Source organism: Pelodiscus sinensis, chromosome 4 (assembly GCF_049634645.1).
Source record: "Pelodiscus sinensis isolate JC-2024 chromosome 4, ASM4963464v1, whole genome shotgun sequence".
Taxonomy (NCBI): Eukaryota; Metazoa; Chordata; order Testudines; family Trionychidae; genus Pelodiscus; species Pelodiscus sinensis.
In genome coordinates this window covers 134,442,985-134,469,081 of record NC_134714.1, presented here as the reverse complement: position 1 = coordinate 134,469,081, position 26,097 = coordinate 134,442,985, and the positions used below count along the sequence as shown (strand labels likewise).

Genomic DNA, 26,097 nt, shown 5'->3' with positions numbered 1-26,097 from the left:
AGTGGGCATCCCGGCGTGCCGTGCGGCCGCCGCCATGCCTCATGGGAGTGGTAGTTCCTCCGGCCCCCGGCCCGTCGGTCCCTTTTGCGTCCTCCTCGGACGGAGCGGACTCCAGCTCCCGGCGTGCCCTGCGGCTCACTGGCGGCTCGCACAAAATGGCTGCGGCTGACGCAGCGCGCGCGGAGCACGCCGGGAGGTGTAGTCCCTCGAGCCCGGGGCTGCGGGGGCCTTGCGCGGGCAGCGCGGCCCGGCGGACTCCATTTCCCGTCGTGCCCCGCGGCGGGCGGCGCTGGCGGGGGCGGGGGCAGCTGCTGGCTCCGAGTCAGGCGCAGGCCGAGGCGGCGGCGCGGCGCGAGCGAGCGGCCTGGCTCCGTGAGTGGCGCAGCGCGGCGCGGGCCCGGGGGGAGGCGCGGGGGAGGCGCGGGAGGGGCATGAGGGGGGTGCGGGGGGGAGGGGCGGGATGAGGGGGCAGGAGTTGGAGGGGGGCATGGGGGGGCGGGATGTGAGGTGGTGAGGGGGAGGGGGCAGGAGTTGGAGGGGGGCATGGGGGGGCGGGATGTGAGGTGGTGAGGGGGAGGGGGCAGGAGTTGGAGGGGGGCATGGGGGGGCGGGATGTGAGGTGGTGAGGGGGAGGGGGCAGGAGTTGGAGGGGGAGCATGGGGGGGCGGGATGTGAGGGGGAGGGGGGCAGGAGTTGGAGGGGGGCATGGGGGGGCGGGATGTGAGGTGGTGAGGGGGAGGGGGGCAGGAGTTGGAGGGGGGCATGGGGGGGGCGGGATGTGAGGTGGTGAGGGGGAGGGGGGCAGGAGTTGGAGGGGGGCATGGGGGGGCGGGATGTGAGGTGGTGAGGGGGAGGGGGGCAGGAGTTGGAGGGGGGCATGGGGGGGCGGGATGTGAGGTGGTGAGGGGGAGGGGGGCAGGAGTTGGAGGGGGGCATGGGGGGGCGGGATGTGAGGTGGTGAGGGGGAGGGGGGCAGGAGTTGGAGGGGGGCATGGGGGGGGCGGGATGTGAGGTGGTGAGGGGGAGGGGGGCGGGATGTGAGGGGGTGAGGGGGAGGGGGGCAGGAGTTGGAGGGGGCGGGATGAGGGGGGAGGGGCAGGCGGGGAGGGGGCCGGCCGGGGGGCCATGTGGAAGCTCCAGCCCCCAAGGTGCCGGTGCCCCTCAGGGCATGGGCCCTTTCCTAACCCCCCCCCCCACATCCCTTCCCCTGCTCCCCCATCTCTGTGACGCCCGGCTCCCCCACTCGCGCCGGCTGCAGTGGTTCTCCCAGCGCCCTGTTGGCTCGCCGCTGGGTTTGGATGTGGCTGGGAACGGGCGCTGGGAGCCAGGACACGGGTTCTCCGGGCAGGGCGAGGCCGGGCCTGGCCTCTGGCAGTCTGACGCCTGGTTTCTCCCCGCAGGGCTTGGAGGCACCGGCGGTGCTAGCCTGGCGGCGCCATGTACAATGGGATAGGGCTCCCCACTCCCCGAGGCAGCGGCACCAACGGCTACGTGCAGCGCAACCTCTCGGCCGTGCGGCACAAGAAGGAGCGAACCGACTACAAGTCGGAAGAGGAGCTCAGGAAACTGGAGTCGTCTCTGGTCAAGAAGCCCAACCAGGAGATCCTGGACCATGAGCGCAAGCGCAAGGTGGAGCTGAAATGCCTGGAGCTGGCGGAGCTCATGGAGGAACAGGGGTAGGTGTGGGGGGGGGGGGCTGTGTCACACCCCAGGGGCGCACGGTGGGGGTGGGATGAAGGGTCACAGATATTCATTGGGATGGGGATATGGGGGGCGCACGGTGGGGGTGGGATGGGGGTCGCAGACATTCATTGGGGAGGGGATATAGAGGGCGCACAGCAGGGGTGGGATGAGGGGTCACAGATATTCATTGGGGTGGGGATATGGGGGGCGCACGGTGGGGGTGGGATGGGGGTCGCAGACATTCATTGGGGAGGGGATATAGAGGGCGCACAGCAGGGGTGGGATGAGGGGTCACAGATATTCATTGGGGTGGGGATATGGGGGGCGCACGGTGGGGGTGGGATGGGGGTCACAGACATTCATTGGGGTGAGTATATGGGGGGCACATGGTAGGAGTGGGATGAGGAGTTGCAGACATTGGGATAGAAAATGCAGGCTGGGGGGAAGGGGTCACGCTTTGGGGTGGGGATGGAAGATGGGAATTGTCCTGGGAACGCATCAGGGGAAGGGGAGAAGTGGTTATTAAGGGGATGGATTGGGATGAGGGAATCCGTGGGGGGGGGGAAATATGGCAGGGTGAGGGTCATGTGGGGGGTATATTGAAGGCAGGGTCATGGGGGGCACCTTGCGGGGCGGGATGGGAGGTGGGGTCGTGGGGGCACCTTGCGGGGCGGGGGACAAGGTCATACGAGGTGAGCACAGCACCGTGCTCTTCTCGGGCTGCAGCCGGGAGGCTGGGGAACCCCGAGAGGTGGGACCCCTTGTTCCAGCTTCCCTGTGGATAGGGGTGTCGCTCTGCCCCCTGGCTGGTGTACGAGGCAGACACTGGGCCCAGCCCCTCAGGGCCTGGGTGGCCACAGTGGCAGAGCCTTTCCTGGCCCTGAGGGAAGGGAAGAGCTGGCGCTGGCCCAGCTGAGCTCAGGCGCCCCATGCCCATCTCTCGCCTGCTCGTCTCCCCAGCTACGCCGAGGGCGAGATCCAGGAGAAGGTGGCCACCTTCCGGCTCATGCTGCTGGAGGAGAAGGACGTGGCGCTGGGCAAGGAGGGGGAGCAGCAGCCCGAGCAGAAGCCAACGTGAGTACCCCCGACATTCCCACGGCATGGCTCTCCCCGGCACGGCCAGCCCTACTGGCCGAGGGCTAGAGATGCTCCCCCTTCCCTTCCCGGGCTGGGCCACGGGTGTGTCAGCAGATGCCCCGACCCAGAGCCCCTGCCCCCCCCAGCCCTGCTGGTGCCCCTCACTCATGCCCCACAGCCCAGCCCAGCCCTGCCAGTGCCCCTCACTCATGCCCCACAGCCCCTACCCCCACCCCTGCCCGTGCCCCCCATTCCCATCCTGCAGTCCCTGCCAGCCCTGCCCGTGCCCCCAGCCCTGCCCATTCCCCCCATTCCCACCCCACAGCCCCTACCCCCAGCCCTGCCCGTGCCCCCCGCTCTTGCCCTGCAGCCCCTGGCCAGTGCCCCAGACCCTGCTCTCTTGCCCCTTACCGCCCCCTCTTTCTGTTGCCAGGGTGACAGAGACGCACCAGTTGGCCGAGGCCAACGAGAAGAAGAATGAGCGGCTGAGGGCAGCTTTTGGCATCAGTGAGAATTACGTGGACGGGAGTTCGTTTGACCCCAACCGCAGGGCCAAAGAGGCTGCGGCTGCAGCTGCCAAGCAGCAGGAGCAGCAGAAGCAGTACAGGTGCTGGCGGGGGTGGGGCTGCCCCCCCAGTGGGGGGCTGTGGCTGGGGCCAGGCTGTGTGAGGTCCAGCTGGGTTGGGGCTGTGGAGCTCTGTAAGGAAAGGGATCTTGGAGTTATCGTGGACAGTTCTCTGAAAACTCCCACACAGTGTGCAGCGGCGGTCAGAAAGGCAAATAGGATGCGAGGAATTATTAGGAAGGGATAGAAAATAAGACCCAGAATATCTTACTGCCCTGGATAAAACTATGGGACGCCCACATCTGGAATACTGTGTACAGATGTGGTCTCCTCACCTCAAAAAAGGTATTTGGTATTAGAAAAGGTTCAGAAAAGGGCAACTAAAATGCTGAGGGGTTTGGAACGGGTCCCATATGAGGAGAGGTTAAAGCGACTGGGACGTTTCAGTTTAGAAAAGAGGAGACTGAGGGGGATATGACAGAGGTCTATAAACTCATGAGTGGTGCGGAGAGAGCGATTAAAGAAAGTTTATTTATTAGTTCCCATAATAGAAGAACTAGAGGACACCAAATAAAATTAATGGGGAGCAGGTTTAAAACGAATAAAAGAAAGTTCTTCTTCACACAGTGTGTAGCCAACCTGTGGAACTCCTTGCCAGGGGAGGCTGTGAAGGCTAGGACTAGAACAGAGTTTAAAGAGAAGCTAGATAATTTCATGGAGGTTAGGTCCATAAAAGGTTATTAGCCAGGGGATAAAATGGTGTCCCTGGCCCCTGTTTGTCAGAGGCTGGAGAGGGATGGCAGGAGACAAATCGCTCGATCATTGTCTTCGGTCCACCCTCTCTGGGGCACCTGGTGCTGGCCACTGTCGGCAGACAGGATACTGGGCTAGATGGACCTTTGGTCTGACCCAGTCCGGCCGTTCTTATGTTATGATCTGGCTGTGTAGATGGGGCTGTAGGGGGCGGGCTGCCTCCGGCTATGGGGATGGGACTGTGGGGCTGGGCTGTGTGAGGGGCTGCCCCCGGCTGTGGGGATGGATGGGGCTGGGGTTGGGGAGGCTGCCCCCGCTGGGGGGTAGGGCTGGGTGCGCACAGCAGTGCTCCTTGCTAGAGTGGAGGTCGGCTACCCCTCCCTGTCTGGCCTGCAGCCCCGCCTGGGGAGCTCAGTGGGGGCGAGGGTGGGGCAGGGCCGGGGCGACGACCCCTTCACGCCTGCTCTGTTCCCAGCCTGGTGCGGGAGTCCAGCAGCTCCCGCTCGCCGTCGCCCAAGCAGAAGAAGAAGAAGAAGAAGAAAGACAGGCTCCCGGGTTCCCTCCCGCCCACGAGGGCCGTGGGATCTGGGGCTGCCTTTCCTCACAGCTGCTCCTTCAACGCAGCCTGCGCCCCCAGCCCCTCATCCTGCCCCTCCCCATGGCTCGCCCCCCCGAGCCTTCCTCGCCAGTCGTACCCCAGAGCCTGCACCCCCAGCCGGGACCCACCCCCCGAACTCCTCCTCGCCAGTCGTACCCAGAGCCTGCACCCCCAGCCGGGACCCACCCCCCGAGCCCCTCCTCGCCAGTCGTACCCCAGAGCCTGCACCCCCAGTCGGGACCCACCCCCCGAACTCCTCCTCGCCAGTCGTACCCAGAGCCTGCACCCCCAGCCGGGACCCACCCCCCGAGCCTTCCTCGCCAGTCGTACCCCAGAGCCTGCACCCCCAGCCGGGACCCACCCCCCGAGCCCCTCCTCGCCAGTCGTACCCAGAGCCTGCACCCCCAGCCGGGACCCACCCCCCGAACTCCTCCTCGCCAGTCGTACCCCAGAGCCTGCACCCCCAGCCGGGACCCACCCCCCGAGCCCCTCCTCGCCAGTCGTACCCCAGAGCCTGCACCCCCAGCCGGGACCCACCCCCCGAGCTCCTCCTCGCCAGTCGTACCCCAGAGCCTGCACCTCCAGCCGGGACCCACCCCCCGAGCCCCTCCTCGCCAGTCGTACCCCAGAGCCTGCACCCCCAGTCGGGACCCACCCCCCAAACTCCTCCTCGCCAGTCGTACCCCAGAGCCTGCACCCCCAGCCGGGACCCACCCCCCGAGCCCCTCCTCGCCAGTCGTACCCCAGAGCCTGCACTCCCAGCCGGGACCCCCCCCGAACCCCTCCTCGCCAGTCGTACCCCAGAGCCTGCACCCCCAGCCGGGACCCACCCCCCGAGCTCCTCCTCGCCAGTCGTACCCCAGAGCCTGCACCTCCAGCCGGGACCCACCCCCCGAGCCCCTCCTCGCCAGTCATACCCCAGAGCCTGCACCCCCAGCCAGGACCCACCCCCCGAGCCCCTCCTCGCCAGTCGTACCCCAGAGCCTGCACCCCCAGCCAGGACCCCCCCCGAGCCCCTCCTCGCCAGTCGTACCCCAGAGCCTGCACCCCCAGCTGGGACCCACCCCCCAAACTCCTCCTCGCCAGTCATACCCCAGAGCCTGCACCCCCAGCCGGGACCCACCCCCCAAACTCCTCCTCGCCAGTCATACCCCAGAGCCTGCACCCCCAGCCGGGACCCACCCCCCGAGCCCCTCCTCGCCAGTCGTACCCCAGAGCCTGCACCCCCAGTCGGGACCCACCCCCCAAACTCCTCCTCGCCAGTCGTACCCCAGAGCCTGCACCCCCAGCCGGGACCCACCCCCCGAGCCCCTCCTCGCCAGTCGTACCCCAGAGCCTGCACTCCCAGCCGGACCCCCCCCGAACCCCTCCTCGCCAGTCGTACCCCAGAGCCTGCACCCCCAGCCGGGACCCACCCCCCGAGCTCCTCCTCGCCAGTCGTACCCCAGAGCCTGCACCCCCAGCCGGGACCCACCCCCCGAGCCCCTCCTCGCCAGTCGTACCCCAGAGCCTGCACCCCCAGCCGGGACCCACCCCCGAACTCCTCCTCGCCAGTCGTACCCAGAGCCTGCACCCCCAGCCGGGACCCACCCCCCGAGCTCCTCCTCGCCAGTCGTACCCCAGAGCCTGCACCCCCAGCCGGGACCCACCCCCCGAGCCCCTCCTCGCCAGTCATACCCCAGAGCCTGCACCCCCAGCCAGGACCCACCCCCCGAGCCCCTCCTCGCCAGTCGTACCCCAGAGCCTGCACCCCCAGCCAGGACCCCCCCCGAGCCCCTCCTCGCCAGTCGTACCCCAGAGCCTGCACCCCCAGCTGGGACCCACCCCCCAAACTCCTCCTCGCCAGTCATACCCCAGAGCCTGCACCCCCAGCCGGGACCCACCCCCCGAGCCCCTCCTCGCCAGTCATACCCCAGAGCCTGCACCCCCAGCCGGGACCCACCCCCCGAGCCCCTCCTCGCCAGTCGTACCCCAGAGCCTGCACCCCCAGCTGGGACTCACACCCTCTGCCCCAGCCCTGAGCCCTCCCCAGGCCTCTTCTCGCCGGTCGTACCCCAGAGCCTGCACCCCCAGCCGGGACCCACCCCCCGAGCCCCTCCTCGCCAGTCGTACCCCAGAGCCTGCACCCCCAGCCGGGACCCACCCCCCGAGCTCCTCCTCGCCAGTCGTACCCCAGAGCCTGCACCCCCAGCCGGGACCCCACCCCCCGAGCTCCTCCTCGCCAGTCGTACCCCAGAGCCTGCACCCCCAGCCGGGACCCACCCCCCCGAGCTCCTCCTCGCCAGTCGTACCCCAGAGCCTGCACCCCCAGCCGGGACCCACCCCCCGAACCCCTCCTCGCCAGTCGTACCCCAGAGCCTGCACCTCCAGCCGGGACCCACCCCCCGAGCCCCTCCTCGCCAGTCGTACCCCAGAGCCTGCACCCCCAGCCGGGACCCACCCCCCGAACCCCTCCTCGCCAGTCGTACCCCAGAGCCTGCACCCCCAGCCAGGACCCCCCCCGAGCCCCTCCTCGCCAGTCGTACCCAGAGCCTGCACCCCCAGCTGGGACCCACCCCCCAAACTCCTCCTCGCCAGTCATACCCCAGAGCCTGCACCCCCAGCCGGGACCCACCCCCCGAGCCCCTCCTCGCCAGTCGTACCCCAGAGCCTGCACCCCCAGCTGGGACTCACCCCTCTGCCCCAGCCCTGAGCCCTCCCCAGGCCTCTTCTCGCCGGTCGTACCCCAGAGCCTGCACCCCCAGCTGGGACCCACCCCCCAAACTCCTCCTCGCCAGTCATACCCCAGAGCCTGCACCCCCAGCCGGGACCCACCCCCCAAACTCCTCCTCGCCAGTCATACCCCAGAGCCTGCACCCCCAGCCGGGACCCACCCCCCGAGCTCCTCCTCGCCAGTCGTACCCCAGAGCCTGCACCCCCAGCCGGGACCCACCCCCCGAGCTCCTCCTCGCCAGTCGTACCCCAGAGCCTGCACCCCCAGCCGGGACCCACCCCCCGAGCTCCTCCTCGCCAGTCGTACCCCAGAGCCTGCACCCCCAGCCGGGACCCACCCCCCAAACTCCTCCTCGCCAGTCATACCCCAGACCCACCCCCCGAGCCCCTCCTCGCCAGTCGTACCCCAGAGCCTGCACCCCCAGCTGGGACTCACCCCTCTGCCCCAGCCCTGAGCCCTCCCCAGGCCTCTTCTCGCCGGTCGTACCCCAGAGCCTGCACCCCCAGCCGGGACCCACCCCCCGAGCCCCTCCTCGCCAGTCGTACCCCAGAGCCTGCACCCCCAGCTGGGACTCACCCCTCTGCCCCAGCCCTGAGCCCTCCCCAGGCCTCTTCTCGCCGGTCGTACCCAGAGCCTGCACCCCCAGCCGGGACCCACCCCCCGAGCCCCTCCTCGCCAGTCGTACCCCAGAGCCTGCACCCCCAGCCGGGACCCACCCCCCGAGCTCCTCCTCGCCAGTCGTACCCCAGAGCCTGCACCCCCAGCCGGGACCCACCCCCCGAGCTCCTCCTCGCCAGTCGTACCCCAGAGCCTGCACCCCCAGCCGGGACCCACCCCCCGAGCTCCTCCTCGCCAGTCGTACCCCAGAGCCTGCACCTCCAGCCGGGACCCACCCCCCGAGCCCCTCCTCGCCAGTCGTACCCCAGAGCCTGCACCCCCAGCCGGGACCCACCCCCCGAGCTCCTCCTCGCCAGTCGTACCCCAGAGCCTGCACCCCCAGCCAGGACCCCCCCCGAGCCCCTCCTCGCCAGTCGTACCCCAGAGCCTGCACCCCCAGCCGGGACCCACCCCCCAAACTCCTCCTCGCCAGTCGTACCCCAGAGCCTGCACCCCCAGCCGGGACCCACCCCCCAAACTCGTCCTCGCCAGTCATACCCCAGAGCCTGCACCCCCAGCCGGGACCCACCCCCCAAACTCCTCCTCGACAGTCATACCCCAGAGCCTGCACCCCCAGCTGGGACTCACCCCTCTGCCCCAGCCCTGAGCCCTCCCCAGGCCTCTTCTCGCCGGTCGTACCCCAGAGCCTGCACCCCCAGCCGGGACCCACCCCTCTGCCCCAGCCCTGAGCCCTCCCAAACCCATCTTCGCCAGTCATACCCCAGAGCCTGCACCCACAGCTGGAGCTGCAGCCCCCTCTTCCCCAGCCCCCTCTCATACGCCGAACCCCTCTGCCCCTGTCCACGTGTGGTATGAATTTTGTTGTAACCCAGCCCTGGTCTTCCCCCAGCTCTGCTGTTGCCCCAGAACCTGCTGTCTGTCTCGCCCCTTAACCGCCCCCTCCCCGTCCCGAGCACCTCCATAGAGGTGCCCGTAACAAAATTCATTCCGCACGTGGACATACAGAATGGGAGGGAGCAATGACTTAGTGCAGCGATGGGCAACCAGCTACAGGGAATGGCCCTCTTCACCTCATTGGGGCACAGCGACCCACGGCCCCCTGGGGCTCCACCTGTGGCCATGCACCCCCCCCCATCTGCTCCCCACATGCCTCTTGAGCACTGGGGCACCAGAGCCCGGCACTTCCTACGAGATGCGCAGCTCTTCCCAGAGTGCTGGAGGGGAGGGGAGGTGCAGGAAGTGTGGGGTTCGGGGGCCCCCATACGACAGGTGCGTAGGGGGGGGAACAGATGGGGAGGCTGCAGGTTGCCCACCGCCGGTCTACTGGTTAGAGCAGGATGGGGGGGTGTGTTCTCTCCCTGGCTTGGGAAAGGGCGTAGAGCCAGTGGGCAGCGCAGGGACTGGGAGCCAGGACTCCTGGGTGTCTTTCATGCTGTCAGACGGGTTGGACTCCAGCTGTGCTCCCCTGCAGGTCGGAGAGCAGGTCCCCCCTCTCGCCGCGAGAGGAAAAAGAGCTCAAAGAAGAAGAAGCACAGGTGAGGGGCTGGCCGGCGCAGGGAGGGCCTGGCAGCTGTGGTCCTGCCCCAGGGTGGGGGGTGGGCTGCAGGGTCTGTCACTGGGGGGATTGGTTTTGACCCATGTTCTGTGTCTTCTGCCCAGGTCGGAGTCGGATTCTAAGAAGAGGAAACACAGGTGAGCACCTGCCTTGCTGTTTCTGAGAGACACTGGCAGCCCTGGCTTTCCCAGCAGGGGGCGCTGTGGGGTAGCTCCTGGCTGCTCCAGTGCTGGCCTGTCCCAGCAGGGGGCGCTGTGGGGGAGCTCCTGGCTGTGCCAGCGCTGGCCTGTCCCAGCAGGGGGCGCTGTGGGGGAGCTCCTGGCTGCGCCAGCGCTGGCCTGTCCCAGCAGGGGGTGCTATGGGGGAGCTCCTGGCTGTGCCAGCGCTGGCCTGTCCCAGCAGGGGGCTCTGTGAGGGAGCTCCTGGCTGCCCGGGTGCTGGCCTGTCCCAGCAGGGGGCGCTGTGGGGGAGCTCCTGGCTGCGCCAGCGCTGGCCTGTCCCAGCAGGGGGCGCTATGGGGGAGCTCCTGGCTGCTCCAGCGCTGGCCTGTCCCAGCAGGGGGCGCTATGGGGGAGCTCCTGGCTGCTCCAGCGCTGGCCTGTCCCAGCAGGGGGCGCTATGGGGGAGCTCCTGGCTGCTCCAGCGCTGGCCTGTCCCAGCAGGGGGCGCTATGGGGGAGCTCCTGGCTGCTCCAGCGCTGGCCTGTCCCAGCAGGGGGCGCTGTAGGGGAGCTCCTGGCTGCGCCAGTGCTGGCCTGTCTCAGCAGGGGGCGCTCTGGGGGGCAGGGCACTGGCTGGGGGCGTGTCTCGTTTCCCAATGGCTCCTGTTACTCTTGTCAGGTCTCCCAGTCCAAAGAGCAAACACAAAGCCAAGGAAAAGAAAAGGAAAAGGTGAGAGTCCAGCGTGAGACACAGGCTGTGGCCACCTCCCTTCTGCGTGCCCAGTGGTGCACCCCCAGCCCCCGCCTCTCGCCGCCTCCTTCCCACCGGCCTGCGCCCCCCAGCCCGCGCCTCTCGCTGCCTCCTTCCCGCCGGCCTGCGCCCCCCCAGCCCGCGCCTCTCGCCGCCTCCTTCCCGCCGGCCTGCGCCCCCCCAGCCCGCGCCTCTCGCCGCCTCCTTCCCACCGGCCTGCGCCCCCCAGCCCGCGCCTCTCGCCGCCTCCTTCCCGCCGGCCTGCGCCCCCCCAGCCCGCGCCTCTCGCCGCCTCCTTCCCACCGGCCTGCGCCCCCCCAGCCCGCGCCTCTCGCCGCCTCCTTCTCGCCGGCCTGCGCCCCCCCAGCCCGCGCCTCTCGCCGCCTCCTTCCCGCCGGCCTGCGCCCCCCCAGCCCGCGCCTCTCGCCGCCTCCTTCCCGCCGGCCTGCGCCCCCCCAGCCCGCGCCTCTCGCCGCCTCCTTCCCACCGGCCTGCGCCCCCCAGCCCGCGCCTCTCGCCGCCTCCTTCCCACCGGCCTGCGCCCCCCAGCCCGCGCCTCTCGCCGCCTCCTTCCCGCCGGCCTGCGCCCCCCCAGCCCGCGCCTCTCGCCGCCTCCTTCTCGCCGGCCTGCGCCCCCCCAGCCCGCGCCTCTCGCCGCCTCCTTCCCGCCGGCCTGCGCCCCCCCAGCCCGCGCCTCTCGCCGCCTCCTTCCCGCCGGCCTGCGCCCCCCCAGCCCGCGCCTCTCGCCGCCTCCTTCCCGCCGGCCTGCGCCCCCCCAGCCCGCGCCTCTCGCCGCCTCCTTCCCACCGGCCTGCGCCCCCCAGCCCGCGCCTCTCGCCGCCTCCTTCCCGCCGGCCTGCGCCCCCCCAGCCCGCGCCTCTCGCCGCCTCCTTCCCGCCGGCCTGCGCCCCCCCCAGCCCGCGCCTCTCGCCGCCTCCTTCCCGCCGGCCTGCGCCCCCCCAGCCCGCGCCTCTCGCCGCCTCCTTCCCGCCGGCCTGCGCCCCCCCAGCCGGCTCCCAGTCTGCGCCCCCCAGCCTGCGCTTCTCACCGCCTCCTTCCTGCTGGCCTGCCCCCCCCCCAACCGGCCCCCAGTCTGCGCCCCCCAGCCTGCGCCTCTTGCTGCCTCCTTCCTGCCGGCCTGCGCCCCCCAGCCGCCCCCCAGCCTGCGCCTCTTGCTGCCTCCTTCCCGCCGGCCTGTGGCCCCCCCCAGCCGTCTCCCAGTCCGCTCCCCAGCCTACGCCTCTCGCTGCCTCCTTCCCGCTGGTCTGTGCCCCCCAGCCGGCCCCCAGCCTGCGCCTCTTGCTGCCTCCTTGCCGCCGGTCTGTGCCCCCCAGCCGGCCCCCAGCTGCTCCCCTCACTTCCTCCTTCTCACCGGCCTGTGCTCCCAGTGCACCCTGCCGCCAGCCCCTGCTGCCTCCTTCTCACCGGCCTTTTCCCCCCAGTCCATGCTAGCTAACCCCTGGCCTGCACCCCTGACCCCTCTTCCCTGCTGGCCTGCACCCCCCACCTCCGCCCGCCCTCTTCAACCTGAGCTCCCCAGCCCACGCCAGGGCCAGCCCCTTTTCTCGCTTTTGGCCTGCACCCCCCATGCTGCACCGTTGGCCCATGAGCGCGCCGGCCCCCCAGCGTGCGTGCTCTGCACTGCCGTGCCTCGTGCACCAGCCAGGGTTCCTCTGATCCTCCCTCCCCCCGCTCCATGCTGCCCGCCCCTAACCAACTGTGTGCTCTCAGGTCCACCAGCGAATCGGCGTCTCAGAAGGGCCGAAGAGGTCGCTCGACCTCTCCAGACTCTTCCTCCTCCTCGGACAGCTCGCGGAGCAGGTAGGCTCCCCACTGGGGCGAAGACCCCTGCCCCGGGGTGCGTGGACTCCGGTGGCTACTTACCGAGTCTGACAGCGGGTGACGGTGAAAGCTAACATTCCCCGCGGGCAGTGACCGGTTGGCATGACGAGGGCAGGGTTCTGGTCCCGCTGGCTCACTGTACAACTGGGGCACAAATGAGGGAGCCGGGAGCGGTTCGTAAGCGAGATGAAGCCCAGACACATTAGCCTCCGGGAAGAGGGCGGGGTATGGATCGGTTGGGAGCCGCTGCGAGCCAGGGCCTTGCTGCTCTGTGTCTGACCCTTCTGTTTTGCTGTCCCTCAGGTCCCGGAGCGTTGCCCCCCAGAAACGGGCCTCCCGGCACAGCGTAACCCCCCCGGCCCCGCCCCGGAGGAGAGCCGAGCCCGAGGACACTGCGAAGGAGGCCCCCAAAAGAGATCGCTCCGCTTCCCCCGAGCCGAGCCGGCGCGCCCCGAGTGGCAGCCCCCGGGAGAGTCGAGAGAAGCGAGAGGTGAGCGGTGGGGGCGGGGAGTCTGGCGGGGAGTGGGGGCTGCCGGGTGAAGTGCATGCAGTAGCAGCTCTCTCCTCCTCCTGCAGAAACTGACATCGCGGCGCTCCCCCCGCCAGCGCTCCTCCTCCCCGTCGCCTGTCTCCGAGGGGAAGCTGAAGGACAAGGAGCGCCCCCGGCACCCAGAGCACAGATCCACCCCCGCCCCGCCCTCGGAGCGTGAGCCCCGCACACAGCGCTGCTCCCCATCCCCCGAGCCAGCCCGGGAGAGGGCCTTGTCCGGCCACAAACGGCCACCCTCCAAGGAGACCAAGTCCCCCCCTTCCTCCTCCCCGCCCCCCAAAAAGACAGCAGCTGATCGCCCCAACAGTCCGTCCTTAGTGGCTGCCCCCTTAGTGCCTGGCACCACACGGAAGGCCCTCCCCTCCCGGCTGTCCCGCTCCGGCTCTGAGAGCGATGAAGACTCCTCCTCCTCTTCTCCTGAGCGGGATAAGCCAGCTTCAAGCACGCAGGAGAAAGCAAGGGCCTCCCAGCGCCGGGACCGCTCCAGTTCTTCCCCAGAGTCCTCCAAGCCTGCCAAGGCGGCCCCAAAGCTCTCGTCCCGGCGGGAGCGGTCCAGCACCCCGGCAAAGAGAACCAAAGCCCGCTCCCTCTCCAAAAGAGATGCCAAGTCACGCTCCCGGACGCCCCCGTCTCGCAGGGAGCGCTCCCGCACCCCGCACCGTCGGGGAGGGCGGTCCCGGACCCCGTCCCGCCGCAGGGCTCGTTCCCGCACACCTCAGAGACGGGGCAGGTCCCGATCCCGCAGTCCCCAGTGGAGAGGTAGGTCCCGGAGCCCCCAGAGATGGGGACGGTCCCGTTCCCGCACTCCACCCAGGTGGGGAAAATCTCGCACACCCCAGAGGAGGGGAAGGTCACGCAGCCCTCAGCGGCGAGGGTGGTCCCGCTCCAGGACACCCCAGAGGCCTGGCTGGTCTAGGAGCAGGAACACGGCGAGGCGGGGGTCGGTCTAGGACGCCGGCCCGGCGAGGCAGGTCCCGGTCTAGGACCCCTGCCCGGCGAGGCAGGTCCCGGTCTAGGACCCCTGCCCGGCGAGGCAGGTCCCGGTCTAGGACCCCTGCCCGGCGAGGCAGGTCCCGGTCTAGGACCCCTGCCCGGCGAGGCAGGTCCCGGTCTAGGACCCCCGCCCGGCGAGGCAGGTCCCGGTCTAGAACCCCCGCCCGGCGAGGCAGGTCCCGGTCTAGAACCCCCGCCCGGCGAGGCAGGTCAGGGTCCTCTTCCAGGCGGGAAAAATCTCTGATCTCAGCCAGAAGAAGCCGCTCTGTGTCGTCAGCTGAGCGGAGGAGGAAATCCAGGCTGCCCCTACGGAGGAGCCGGTCAGACTCATCCCCAGAGGTGAAGCAGAAATCCAGGAAAGCGTCAAGACACAGCCGCTCTACATCATCCCCTCGGCTACAGAAGAAAACCAGATCACCCAGGCGGAGCCGCTCTGGCTCATCCCCTCGGCCAAAAAAGAAATCCAGATCATCTCGGAGAAGCCGGTCGGGGTCATCTCCAGCACTAAAGAAGAAATCCCGAACGCCACCCAGGAGGAGGAGGAGGAGGTCTGGATTGTCACCAGCACTCAGAAAGAAATCCAGATCACTGCCTAGAAGAAGCCGCTCAGGATCATCTCCAGAAGTGAAGAAGAAATCTAGATCGCCGCCAAGACAGAGGAGGTCAGGATCTTCTCCACTGGCAAGAAGGAAATCCAGATCGCCGCTGAGACGAAGCAGGTCTAGGTCCTTGCAAGCGTTGAAGAGGAAATCTAGATCGCCCCTGAGACGAAGCAGGTCTGGTTCTTCTTTAGCATTGAAAAAGAAGTCTAGATCGCCCCTGAGACGAAGCAGGTCTGGGTCATCTTCAGTGGTGAAGAAGAAATCTAGATCGACCCTGAGACGAAGCAGGTCTGGGACCCCTTCAGTAGTGAAGAAGAAAACTAGGTCACCCCTGAGACGAAGCAGGTCTGGATCCCCTTTAGTGAAGAAGAAATCCAGATCACCGCCTGTAAGAGGCCGAGCTGGATTATCTCCAGTGGTGAGAGAGAAATCAAAATCGCCACCAAGACGAAGCAGATCTGGATCATCTCCAGCAGGAAGAGAGAGATCGAAATCGCCCACAAGACGAAGCAGGTCTGGGTCATCTCCAGTGGGAAGAGAGAAATCGAAATCGCCCATAAGACGAAGCAGATCTGGATTCTCTCCAGTGAAATCGAAATCGCCCCCAAGACGAAGCAGATCTGGATTCTCTCCTGCAGTGAGAGAGAAATCGAAATCGCCACTAAGACGAAGCAGATCTGGATTTTCTCCAGTGGTGAGAGAGAAATCGAAATCGCCCCCGAGGCGAAGAACATCTGGATCATCTCCTGAGGTGAGAGAGAAATCTAGATCCCCTCCAAGACAAACCAGATCTGGATCATCTCCAGAACTGAAAAAGAAATCCACATCTCCCGCTACAAGAGGCATGTCTGGCTCCTCTCCTGGGCTGAAGAAGAAATCCAGTTCTCCTCAAAGGCAAAGTAGGTCTGGATCGTCACCAGCAGTGGAAGGAAAATCTAGATCCCCTCTAGGGAAAAGTAGACTTGGATCCTCTCCAGAACTGAAGAAGTTGTCTAGGACGCCTCCAAAACACAGTGGTGCCGAGCCTCCTTCAGTGCTGGAAGAGAAAGCTGGTTTGCCTCTAAAATGCAGCCAGTCTGAATCCTCTCCAGAACCACTGAAGAAATCCAGAACACCGCCCGCAAGGAGCAGGTCTGGATCCTCTCCAGAACTAAATGATAACTCCAGCTCACCGCTCCCAAGACACAGCCCATCTGGATCCCCTCCAGAACTGACAAAGAAATCTAGATCGCCTCCAAGATGTGCTAGGCCTGATGTCTCTCCAGTGGTGAAAGAAAAATCTAGATCTCCCCAGCCATGGCAAAACCAATCTGGATCCCTAGAAGTGACAAAGAAATCCCCATCACCACCCATGAGAGGGTCCTCAGCAGAGCCGGCAAAACCCAAATCGCCTCCCTTGCTGAGTGGATCTGGATCATTGACACTGAAAGGCAAGGCCAGTTCCCCCCCAAGACACAGCCGATCTGGGTCATCTCCAGGGTCAGGAAGCCGACTCGGAGCAGTTTCAAAACACAACAGGCCCCTGGCTTCTCCGGAAGCTAAAGAGGTGGGGAAGGTGTCAGCCCCTCAGGTCAAACCAGCATCTCCTGAGGCAAAAGACAAATACAGTGTGTCCCCAAGAAGGAGCAGACTGGGGATGTCGCCTGGTGTCCTAGAGAAATCCAGAACGCCTCCGAGCAGCTCGGAGTCTTCCCCAGAGCAGGCAGAGATATCCCGTTCGCCGCCCCGGCCCCGGGAGAAGTCTCGTTCGCCGCCCCGGCCCCGGGAGAAGTCTCGCTCGCCGCCCCGGCCCCGGGAGAAGTCTCGCTCGCCGCCCCGGCCCCGGGAGAAGTCTCGCTCGCCGCCCCGGCCCCGGGAGAAGTCTCGCTCGCCGCCCCGGCCCCGGGAGAAGTCTCGTTCGCCGCCCCGGCCCCGGGAGAAGTCTCGCTCGCCGCCCCGGCCCCGGGAGAAGTCTCGCTCGCCGCCCCGGCCCCGGGAGAAGTCTCGCTCGCCGCCCCGGCCCCGGGAGAAGTCTCGCTCGCCGCCCCGGCCCCGGGAGAAGTCTCGCTCGCCGCCCCGGCCCCGGGAGAAGTCTCGCTCGCCGCCCCGGCCCCGGGAGAAGTCTCGCTCGCCGCCCCGGCCCCGGGAGAAGTCCCGCTCGCCGCCCCGGCCCCGGGAGAAGTCCCGCTCGCCGCCCCGGCCCCGGGAGAAGTCCCGCTCGCCGCCCCGGCCCCGGGAGAAGTCTCGCTCGCCGCCCCGGCCCCGGGAGAAGTCTCGCTCGCCGCCCCGGCCCCGGGAGAAGTCCCGCTCGCCGCCCCGGCCCCGGGAGAAGTCCCGCTCGCCGCCCCGGCCCCGGGAGAAGTCCCGCTCGCCGCCCCGGCCCCGGGAGAAGTCCCGCTCGCCGCCCCGGCCCCGGGAGAAGTCCCGCTCGCCGCCCCGGCCCCGGGAGAAGTCCCGCTCGCCGCCCCGGCCCCGGGAGAAGTCCCGCTCGCCGCCCCGGCCCCGGGAGAAGTCCCGCTCTCCTGCCAGATATGGCAGCTCCTGCTCATCTTTGAGATCTAGAGAGAAATCCAGGTCTCCCGCAAGGTACAGCACATCCGGCTTGTCCCTGAGACTTCGAGACAAATCCCGATCTCCTCCACGGCGTGGCAGGTCCGGCTCCTCCCCAAGGCCCCGAGAGAAAGCGGAGGCGTCTCCCAGAAGCAGCCGCTCGGGGTCGTCCCCGGAGAGACCCAAAGGCCCAGCATGGCGCGGCCGGTCCAGCTCCCCCTCCAGGAGGGGAAAGTCGAGCTCCTCCCTGCGGCGAGGCAGATGCGGGTCCTCGCCTCGCAGGACCCGGTCCCGGTCCGTCTCCAGACCAGGCAAATCCAGAAGCTCCCTGCGGAGGGAACGCTCCATCTCGTCGCCCGGCAGGAGCCGCTCCCGCTCCCCCTCGCGACTCTCCCGCCGCCGGGAGCGCTCGCCATCCTCGCCCCGCCGCGGCGGCTCCCGCACACCACCCCGCCGCGGCAGCTCCCGCCAGCCGCGCTCCCGCTCCCCACCCAAGCTGGACGTCTCCCGCACCCCGGCTTCCTCCTCCCGCGGCCAGTCGAAGGCCTCGCCGGCCCGCACCCGCTCCAGCTCGGGCTCGCCGAAACGCGCCGGGCGGCGGTCCCGCTCGCCGCCATTGCTGGAGAAATACCCCAAAGTGGCCGACAAGCCGGCGCCCGGCAGAGCCAGAGCGGAGAAGACGTCGCCCCTGGCGGGGGCTCCCGCCCGCCGTAGCCTGTCCCACTCCCCGCCGGCACCGGGCGGGGCCTCCCCCCGAGCCAGAAAAGCCCATTCCCCTGCCCCCAAGAGCCACTCCCCGCAGCCAGAGGGGCCCCTGGGGGTGGTGAGGAACGGGGGCCCAGCGCCTGCCTGGACCCTGAACTCTTGTTCCGCAGCGGCCGGGGGCTCCCCCCCTGCCAACCGCCTCCCCCCAGCCAAGGGGCCAGAGAAGGTCAGATCCTCCTCCTCCTCCTCCTCCTCGTCCTCCTCCTCCCGCAAGGTGCCCAGCCCCCTGCCCACCGCGCTCCCGGGGCTGCCCCCCAAGGGAGAAGACGAGGAAGGGCCCAAAGTGAAGCTGGAGCCGGCAGCCCTAGAGGGGTCCAGCGAGCTACCTGACAAGGCCCGGAGCGGAGCCCCCAAGCCGCTGGTCTTGCCCCCGGTGCCCCCCCGCACCCCCTCCAAAGAGAAACGCAGCTCGAGCTCCTCCTCCTCCTCCTCGTCTTCGTCCTCCTCCTCCTCGTCTTCGTCCTCGTCCTCGTCCGACTCCAGCTCCAGCTCCTCCGAGTCCAGCCAGCCCTCCCCGGGGAGCAAGGGGCCCGACGCCGAGCTGGTCCAGAAAGAGTGAGTGCCCCGTCCCTGCGGTGCTCCCCTCCCTCCTGCCCCCCTGCCCCCCCCTTGGTGCTGCCCCTCCCTCCTGCCCCCCTGCCCCCCCTCCCTGCGGTGCTGCCCTCCCTCCTGCCCCCCTACTCCCCCTCCCTTGGTGCTGCCCTCCCTCCTGCCCCCCTGCCCCCCCTCCCTTGGTGCTGCCCCTCCCTCCTGCCCCCCTGCCCCCCCTCCCTTGGTGGTGCCCCTCCCTCCTGCCCCTCCCTCCTGCCCTCCCCCTGCTCCCCCTCCCTTGGTGCTGCCCCTCCTTCCTGCCCCAGTTTCTGACTCTGCCGTGCCCGCAGACCCCCCAGCCTGGCGCTGAAGGAGCAGGCCCGCGAGGGGCGCCCCCTGGAGGTGGTCAAGCGGAAACGCCGGTCGCGAAGTTCCAGCAGCTCCAGCAGCAGCAGCTCCTCCTCCTCGTCCTCCTCGTCTTCGTCCTCCTCTTCCTCGTCCTCGTCGTCCTCCTCGTCCTCGTCCTCCTCGTCGTCCTCCTCGTCCTCCTCCTCCTCCTCCTCCCCGAAGCCGGGGCCCCAGCCCAAGGCCGCCCCCAAGAAGCCCTCCCCGGAGCAGCGGCGGTAAGAGTGGCCCGGACGCCTGGGTCCCCCTTCTGGGTGGGGGAGGGGCTTGCTCAGGGGGAGGGGTGCTGCTGGCCCGGAGCCCTGGGTCCCCCTTCTGGGTGGGGGAGGGGCTCGCTCGGGGGGAGGGGCGCTGCTGGCCCGGACCCCTGGGTCCCCCTTCTGGGTGGGGGAGGGGCTTGCTCGGGGGGAGGGGCGCTGCTGGCCCGGACCCCTGGGTCCCCCTTCTGGGTGGGGGAGGGGCTCGCTCGGGGGGCGGGGCGCTGCTGGCCCGGATGCCTGGCTCACAGCTTCACCCCGGGAGCCGGAGCCGGAGCAGGAGCACAGCGGGCTGACCCTGTCTCCCCTCCCGTCGCGGCCTCGCGTGGCACCGTCCCCCTGCAGGGTGGTGCCGTCTCACCTGCCCCCCACCCCCACAGCTCCCGGAGCCCCCGGAAACCCATCCACTCCCTGTGCGACGAGCGCTCTCTCAGCTACTCCCCGGCCGAGCGGCGCCGGCCCTCCCCCCCAGAGCCTCCCCCAGCCCAGCGGGACCGGCACAGGTAGGGGTCTGCCCGAGGCGGGGGCCGGGAGAAGGGGAGGGGCGATCGGCAGGGCAGGCGGGGGGCGTGGAGGTGATGGGGGGGCCTGCGGGTCAGATCTGGGGCCCCCACTGACCCTCCCCTTACCCGGCGCCCCCCTCAGTGACAAACCCTCTCAGAGAAGCCGAGGAAGCAGCAGCCGCTCCCCAGGCCGCAAGCGCCGGCGGGAAACGCCCAGTCCCCCCCACGCCGCCCGCCGCCGAGCCTCCCGGTACGAGGGGCCCAGGGGAGTGGGCAGAAGACCCGGGCAGTCGGGTCCCTGGGTCTGACTTGGGAGGGGTTGTGCCAGAGGGGGCGTGGGGGGGGACAGGGCGGTCCGGGGAGGGCGCGGGGCGGGGATCCTGGAGTAAAGGTTCCTGAGGCTGCTCTGGAGCACAGGGAGGAGGCAGGATGCTGGGGTAGATGGGCCCATGGGGCAGAGCTACAGGGTCTGCATTCCCCCCTTTCTCCACCGGGGTAGGCCTGCCCCTGTGTCCCCTTAACTCCTCCCTCCGTTCTCTTCTCAGGTCCCCGTAGCCCCGTGGGGCTCTGCCCGGCCTCCAACAGCCGCGTCCTCTAGCAGTCGCTCCGGCAGCCGCCTCCTTCGTTTCCATTGGCTCTTCCCCAACCTTCCTTCCCCTCCCTCTCCCTCATTGGTCGGCGGCGACGTCCCGCCCCCTTGGCTGCCGGGGCCCCGCCCCGTCGTGATTCGAATCTCGTTTTTTCCCATGTGAGCGTTTCAGTTTTTTCTCTTCTGTGAGTTTTACCGATAAAAAAAAACCCGACAAAACTTCTGTGTTTTGAGACGGGGGGAGGGGGGAGTTGGGTTGATTTAGACAAAAAATGGTTCAAGAGGAAAACACAAAAAAAGTGGAGGGGTTGGGTGGGGAGGGGAGCCGAGAAGCCGGTCGGTTTAGCGTTTCTCAGTCGGGGCAGGGCGCTGGCGAGAGCCCCGCGCTGCAAGGCCCCCTACATTTGAGGAAGCACCCCCAATTTTCAGGGGGCAAATCCCCCCAAACCCCCGGAGCTTAGCTCACCCCACCAGGAGGGGAGGGGTGGCCCTGGCAACATCTGCGAGCCAGCCCGCTTGAGTGCCCCGGCCATGACAATGGGGCAGGCGCCCCTTCGGCCTCCCGGGGGGCTCCCTGGGGAGCTCCTTGGGGGGCTGTGAGCAGCCCCGAGTTCTGCCCTCCTCCCGGGAGCCACCCCCAGTCAGACTCCATGTGCAGTCAGTGACATTTGGGGCTGGGGGGGGCAGAGTTGAGGTTGTGGGACCCCCAAGCAAGGGACTTGCAGAGCACGTGGGGGCTAGTCTGCCCCCCCGAGCGGTTTGGGGGTGCGGGGGCTGTCCTGGGCTCCCTGCGGTTTGGGGGCGGCGAGCTGGCTGAGAAACCCTAAAGCGAAGGGCAGATTTTGGGGGAGGGGGGCAGAAGTTTCTTCACGTTTCTTAAAAGCGTTTAATTTTTTTTTTAATCTGTACAGCAAGGAGACTTTTTCTGTGAAATAAACTACGAAATGCAGAGTCTGCGCCCTCCCTTGCGTCTGCGCCGTGGGGCCCCGCAGCGGGGTGGGCTCCCCGGGGCAGCACTGAGCACGGCGGGGGGGCCACAGGAGGGACCCCCTGTATCTAGGCAGAGTCTGCGCCCTCCCTTGCGTCTGCGCCGTGGGGCCCCGCAGCGGGGTGGGCTCCCCGGGGCAGCACTGAGCACGGCGGGGGGGCCACAGGAGGGACCCCCTGTATCTAGGCAGAGTCTGCGCCCTCCCTTGCGTCTGCGCCGTGGGGCTCCGCAGTGGGGTGGGCTCCCCGGGGCAGCACTGAGCACGGCGGGGGGGGCCACAGGAGGGAACCCCTGTATCTAGGCAGAGTCTGCGCCCTCCCTTGCGTCTGCGCCGTGGGGCCCCGCACTGGGGTGGGCTCCCCGGGGCAGCACTGAGCACGGCGGGGGGGCCACAGGAGGGACCCCCTGTATCTAGGCAGAGTCTGCGCCCTCCCTTGCGTCTGCGCCGTGGGGCCCCGCACCGGGGTGGGCTCCCCGGGCAGCACTGAGCACGGCGGGGGGGCCACAGGAGGGACCCCCTGTATCTAGGCAGAGCCTGCTGCCATATCCACGTCGGCCACAAGGGGGCAGCGAGGCCCTGGGTAGGGGTGGGGCCTGGGCTCAGGCAGGAAAGGCCCATTTCATGACCCCAGCCCTGCCGGCCCCACAGACCCTGCCCCCCAGCCCTGCCGGCCCCTCACTCCCCCCCCCCCACAGACCCTGGCCCCCAGCCCTGCCGGCCCCTCACTCCCCCCCCCCCACAGACCCTGGCCCCCAGCCCTGCCAGCCCGTCACTCCCCCCCCCCCCCACAGACCCTGCCCCCCAGCCCTGCCGGCCCCACAGACCCTGCCCCCCAGCCCTGCCGGCCCCTCACTCCCCCCCCCCACAGACCCTGGCCCCCCAGCCCTGCCGGCCCCTCACTCCCCCCCCCCACAGACCCTGCCCCCCAGCCCTGCCGGTGCCCCTCACTCCCCCCCCCACAGACCCTGCCCCCCAGCCCTCCCGGTGCCCCTCCCGACCTGTAGCCTCTGACACCCTTGCCCTGGGCTCCCTCCAGCCCTGCCGGTGCCCCTCACATCCCGCCCCCCAGCCCAGCCCTGGGCTCACTCCACACAGGGCTCTGCTGGTGCCCCTTGATGCTCTGCTTCTCTCCCTGTGGGGAGTGGGCAGGTGTTTGCCATGGTTTGTGCGCTGGGCTGCGGGGAGCGGGTCAGGGCCCAGCAGGGGGCGCTCTCCTCTGGCAGGCAGGGCTGGCCCAGTGCCCCAGGGCGGTGCTAGGGGGCGCTGTGGGGCAGGAAGTGGGGCAGGTTCAGCAGGGGGCGCTCTCCCCTGGCAGGCAGGGCTGGCCCAATGCCCCAGGGCGGTGCTAGGGGGGCGCTGTGGGGCAGGAAGTGGGGCAGAGCTCAGCAGGGGGCGCTCTCCCCTGGCAGGCAGGGCTGGCCCAGTGCCCCAGGGCGGTGCTAGGAGGCGCTGTGGGGCAGGAAGCGGGGCAGGGCTCAGCAGGGGGCGCTCTCCCCTGGCAGGCAGGGCTGACTTGGTGCCCCAGGGCGGTGCTATGGGGCGCTGTGGGGCAGGAAGCGGGGCAGGCTCAGCAGGGGGCGCTCTCCCCTGGCAGGCAGGGCTGGCCCAGTGCCCCAGGGCGGTGCTAGGGGGCGCTGTGGGGCAGGAAGCGGGGCAGGCTCAGCAGGGGGCGCTCTCCCCTGGCAGGCAGGGCTGACTTGGTGCCCCAGGGCGGTGCTAGGGGGCGCTGTGGGGCAGGAAGCGGGGCAGGCTCAGCAGGGGGCGCTCTCCCCTGGCAGGCAGGGCTGGCCCAGTTCCCCAGGGCGGTGCTAGGGGGCGCTGTGGGGCAGGAAGCGGGGCAGGCTCAGCAGGGGGCGCTCTCCCCTGGCAGGCAGGGCTGACTTGGTGCCCCAGGGCGGTGCTATGGGGCGCTGTGGGGCAGGAAGCGGGGCAGGCTCAGCAGGGGGCGCTCTCCCCTGGCAGGCAGGGCTGGCCCAATGCCCCAGGGTGGCACTAGGGGGCGCTGTGGGGCAGGAAGCGGGGCAGGCTCAGCAGGGGGCGCTCTCCCCTGGCAGGCAGGGCTGACTTGGTGCCCCAGGGCGGTGCTAGGGGGCGCTGTGGGGCAGGAAGTGGGGCAGGCTCAGCAGGGGGCGCTCTCCCCTGGCAGGCAGGGCTGGCCCAGTGCCCCAGGGCGGCGCTAGGGGGCGCTGTGGGGCAGAGGGGGGGCTCTCCCTGCTGACCCCCGGCAGGAGGTGATGGCCCCGTTGCCCAGGGTGGTGCCCGGGCGCAGTGCGTTAACTCTTCGTTGTCAAGGTGAGATGAATCTTTTCCTTTACCTCTGTCCCTGCGCCCCAAACGAGGGGGTTCGTTTTGCCCCCTCCCTCCCCGCCGCAGAATAGGCCTTCCCGCCCACTGCCTTCCAAACGTCTCTGCGTTGCATGTGGCTGTTGCCCTGCGGCCCCCCAGCGGCGGCTGCATCGCCGCCCCACGCCCATGAACTCGCAGAGGCAGGTTGAGTGTTTGGACCGGAACAGCCGTTTATTTGAACAGAGCCAGTCTCTGGAGCCTCCCCCGATCCACCGTCTCCACCTGCTTCGCCCCGCAGAGATTTGAACCCCCCTTCGGAGCAGACCCTGGCTGCTTCCTGATCTTCACTTCTCCCCGCAAGTCTCGGGCTTGTCCCTGCATCTCCCCGAGTCCCGGACTCCTGGGTCCCTCCATTCTGACCCTGCAACCCCTTTGGCTCCCTGCTCTTCTCCCGTGCCTGTGTCCTGTCTGCTCCCCCCAGCCTGCCACCGGTCCCCTTCCAGCCCCACCCACAGGGCCTGGCTTCCTGGTTCCCTTCTCACCACCACCCCTGGCCCGGCACAGCAACCAGCCCCCTGTTTCTCCTCCCAGCCCCCTTCAACTCCCGCCTCTCGGCTGTTTGGTGTGGGGGCCCAGACGCCTGGGTCCTACCCCCCGTGTTAGTGTCCATTCAGTCCGGGTCCTGCGCCCCCCAGTGCCCGGACTCCTGGGTCCCCTGCAGCCGGTGGTCTCCTCCCGTTGCTCACAGTACACTCATCCATAAAGTAGGAAACACTACACTGGACGCTGCGGTTTAGTAGTGCTTTCTACTTTATGGAGGAGTCCACTGTCCGTATCGCGGCCAGGCGCTGTCCTTCGGGCACCTCCCTGTGCCAGGCTCCGGCTGCCCCATGTCCGGCGTTGCCCCCTCTCCGGCACCTGCTGCCCACGCTCCCCGGCTGGCTGAACAAAACAGGGAGCTCCAGGCAGGAAGGGCCGGTTCGGGGACTGATGTAGGATTGTCAGACCCAGGCGTCCGGGCTGCCCCCTCTAACCTGCTAAACCCACTCCCCTCCCACAGCTGGGGGGGGAACCAGGCTCCCGGGGTCCCAGTCCTCTGTGCTCTAACCCCTAGCCCCTACTCCCCTCCCACAGCCGGGGGGGAACCAGGCTCCCGGGTTCCCAGTCCTCTGTGCTCTAACCCCTAGCCCCTACTCCCCTCCCACAGCTGGGGGGGAACCAGGCTCCCGGGGTCCCAGTCCTCTGTGCTCTAACCCCTAGCCCCTACTCCCCTCCCACAGCCGGGGGGGAACCAGGCTCCCGGGTTCCCAGTCCTCTGTGCTCTAACCCCTAGCCCCTACTCCCCTCCCACAGCCGGGGGGGGGGGAAACCAGGCTCCCGGGTTCCCAGTCCTCTGTGCTCTAACCCCTAGCCCCTACTCCCCTCCCACAGCCGGGGGGGGGAACCAGGCTCCCGGGTTCCCAGTCCTCTGTGCTCTAACCCCTAGCCCCTACTCCCCTCCCACAGCCGGGGGGGGAACCAGGCTCCCGGGTTCCCAGTCCTCTGTGCTCTAACCCTAGCCCCTACTCTCCTCCCACAGCCGGGGGGGGGGGGGGGGGAACCAGGCTCCCGGGGTCCCAGTCCTCTGTGCTCTAACCCCTAGCCCATCTCCCCTCCCAGGGCAGCAATAGCAGCAAAAGAGCCTCTTCCGTGCCAGTGCTAAGCTAACGCCCACTTAGTATTTGAGAGCGCCTGACGAGCAAACCGTTACGATCCTCGCCGGATGATGAATTCCCTAATTACAATATTCAAATGAGGCCGAAATCGTCCCGTCTCCTTGCTGGTTCTCGGACGACGCCCGCCGACCTCCAAGGTGGCTCCGCTGCTCGTTAGCCGGGCCGGAGGGGCTTCCCTGCGAGGCTGCGCAGGGCCCTTAGGGACGGCTGAGGCAGGGCTCAGGGCCGCTGGTTGCACCAGGCGCCGCCATTCGAAATGGTACTTTCTGGCTCCCTGGGCACTGGCTGCTCCTGCGGGGCGCTTTCCCAGCGCGTCACCCCGCGGGGCTGGGGTCACCGGCGGGCACTCGCGCCGAGGGGGGCGGCGGGAGGCTGGGGCTCGAATGGGGCAGGAAACGCCGGTTTGGGGTCGCTGCAGCGAGCCGTCGATTTCAGAGCCACCGAATGAGGCAAGAGGTAGTTAGCAAGGAAGCCCTCGCCGCCACTCCCTGCCCAGCGCGGGGGAACCTGGGGCCACCCCCTTCCCCGCCCTCTAGCCAGACACAGGTGGGGTTCAAGCGAGCGGCTTCCTGACGTGAGAGGCCGGGGGACCCCAAGGCGGGGGAGGGGTTCAGAGCCTGTAGCTCTAGTTACTGCCCCCCAAGAGAGCAGGGCATGACCCCCAGAGGGAGGGACCCCAGAAGGGGAGGGACCCAGGAAGGGGCGAATAGGCTGCTGGATGCTGCGTCCACCTGCCCCAAAATCGGGGCCTGGGGAGGGCCCCCCCCCACCTGCGCCAGGGCGCAGGCGGCAGGCGCCATCTTGCTGTTGCAAAAGCCACGGCAAGGGTGTGAAACAGCTTCCTTCCTGGGGGCGCCGCCGGTGGCTCCGGGCCCCACCCCACAGCTGGGGGCGACTGAGGCACAGAGGGGTGAACCCAGGAGTCCTGGCTCCCAGCCCCTCCGCTCTAACCTCTAGCCCCCACTCCCCTCCCAGAGCCTGGATAGAGCCAGGGGTCCGGCCCCGCTGCGGGGTGAGAACCCACCTGTGTCTTCGGCAAGAGAGGGGCTCCGGCATCGACCTGCTGGG

At 68.8% G+C, this 26,097-nt stretch overlaps 1 protein-coding gene and 1 long non-coding RNA gene across 2 annotated transcripts; one reads left to right on the top strand and one right to left on the bottom strand.

The window, feature by feature from the left end:
* Positions 1–223: 223 nt before the first annotated feature.
* Positions 224–20,990, top strand: LOC112545547 (uncharacterized). The gene is given in 16 exon segments (XM_075928850.1): positions 224–372; positions 1,401–1,676; positions 2,644–2,757; positions 3,194–3,367; positions 4,554–4,625; positions 9,030–9,542; positions 9,667–9,699; positions 10,402–10,452; positions 12,205–12,294; positions 12,619–12,805; positions 12,892–13,802; positions 13,804–18,309; positions 18,636–18,908; positions 19,328–19,450; positions 19,593–19,700; positions 19,996–20,990. Coding segments are annotated over 15 exon segments (7,404 nt in total). The 5' UTR covers positions 224–372; positions 1,401–1,437; the 3' UTR covers positions 20,006–20,990.
* Positions 20,991–23,519: 2,529 nt separating this feature from the next.
* LOC142829307 (uncharacterized) lies at positions 23,520–26,097 on the bottom strand. Its single transcript, XR_012903735.1, has 2 exons — positions 26,054–26,097; positions 23,520–25,441 (listed from the first exon to the last, which is right to left on the bottom strand). It is a non-coding gene; the product is annotated as an uncharacterized LOC142829307 (long non-coding RNA).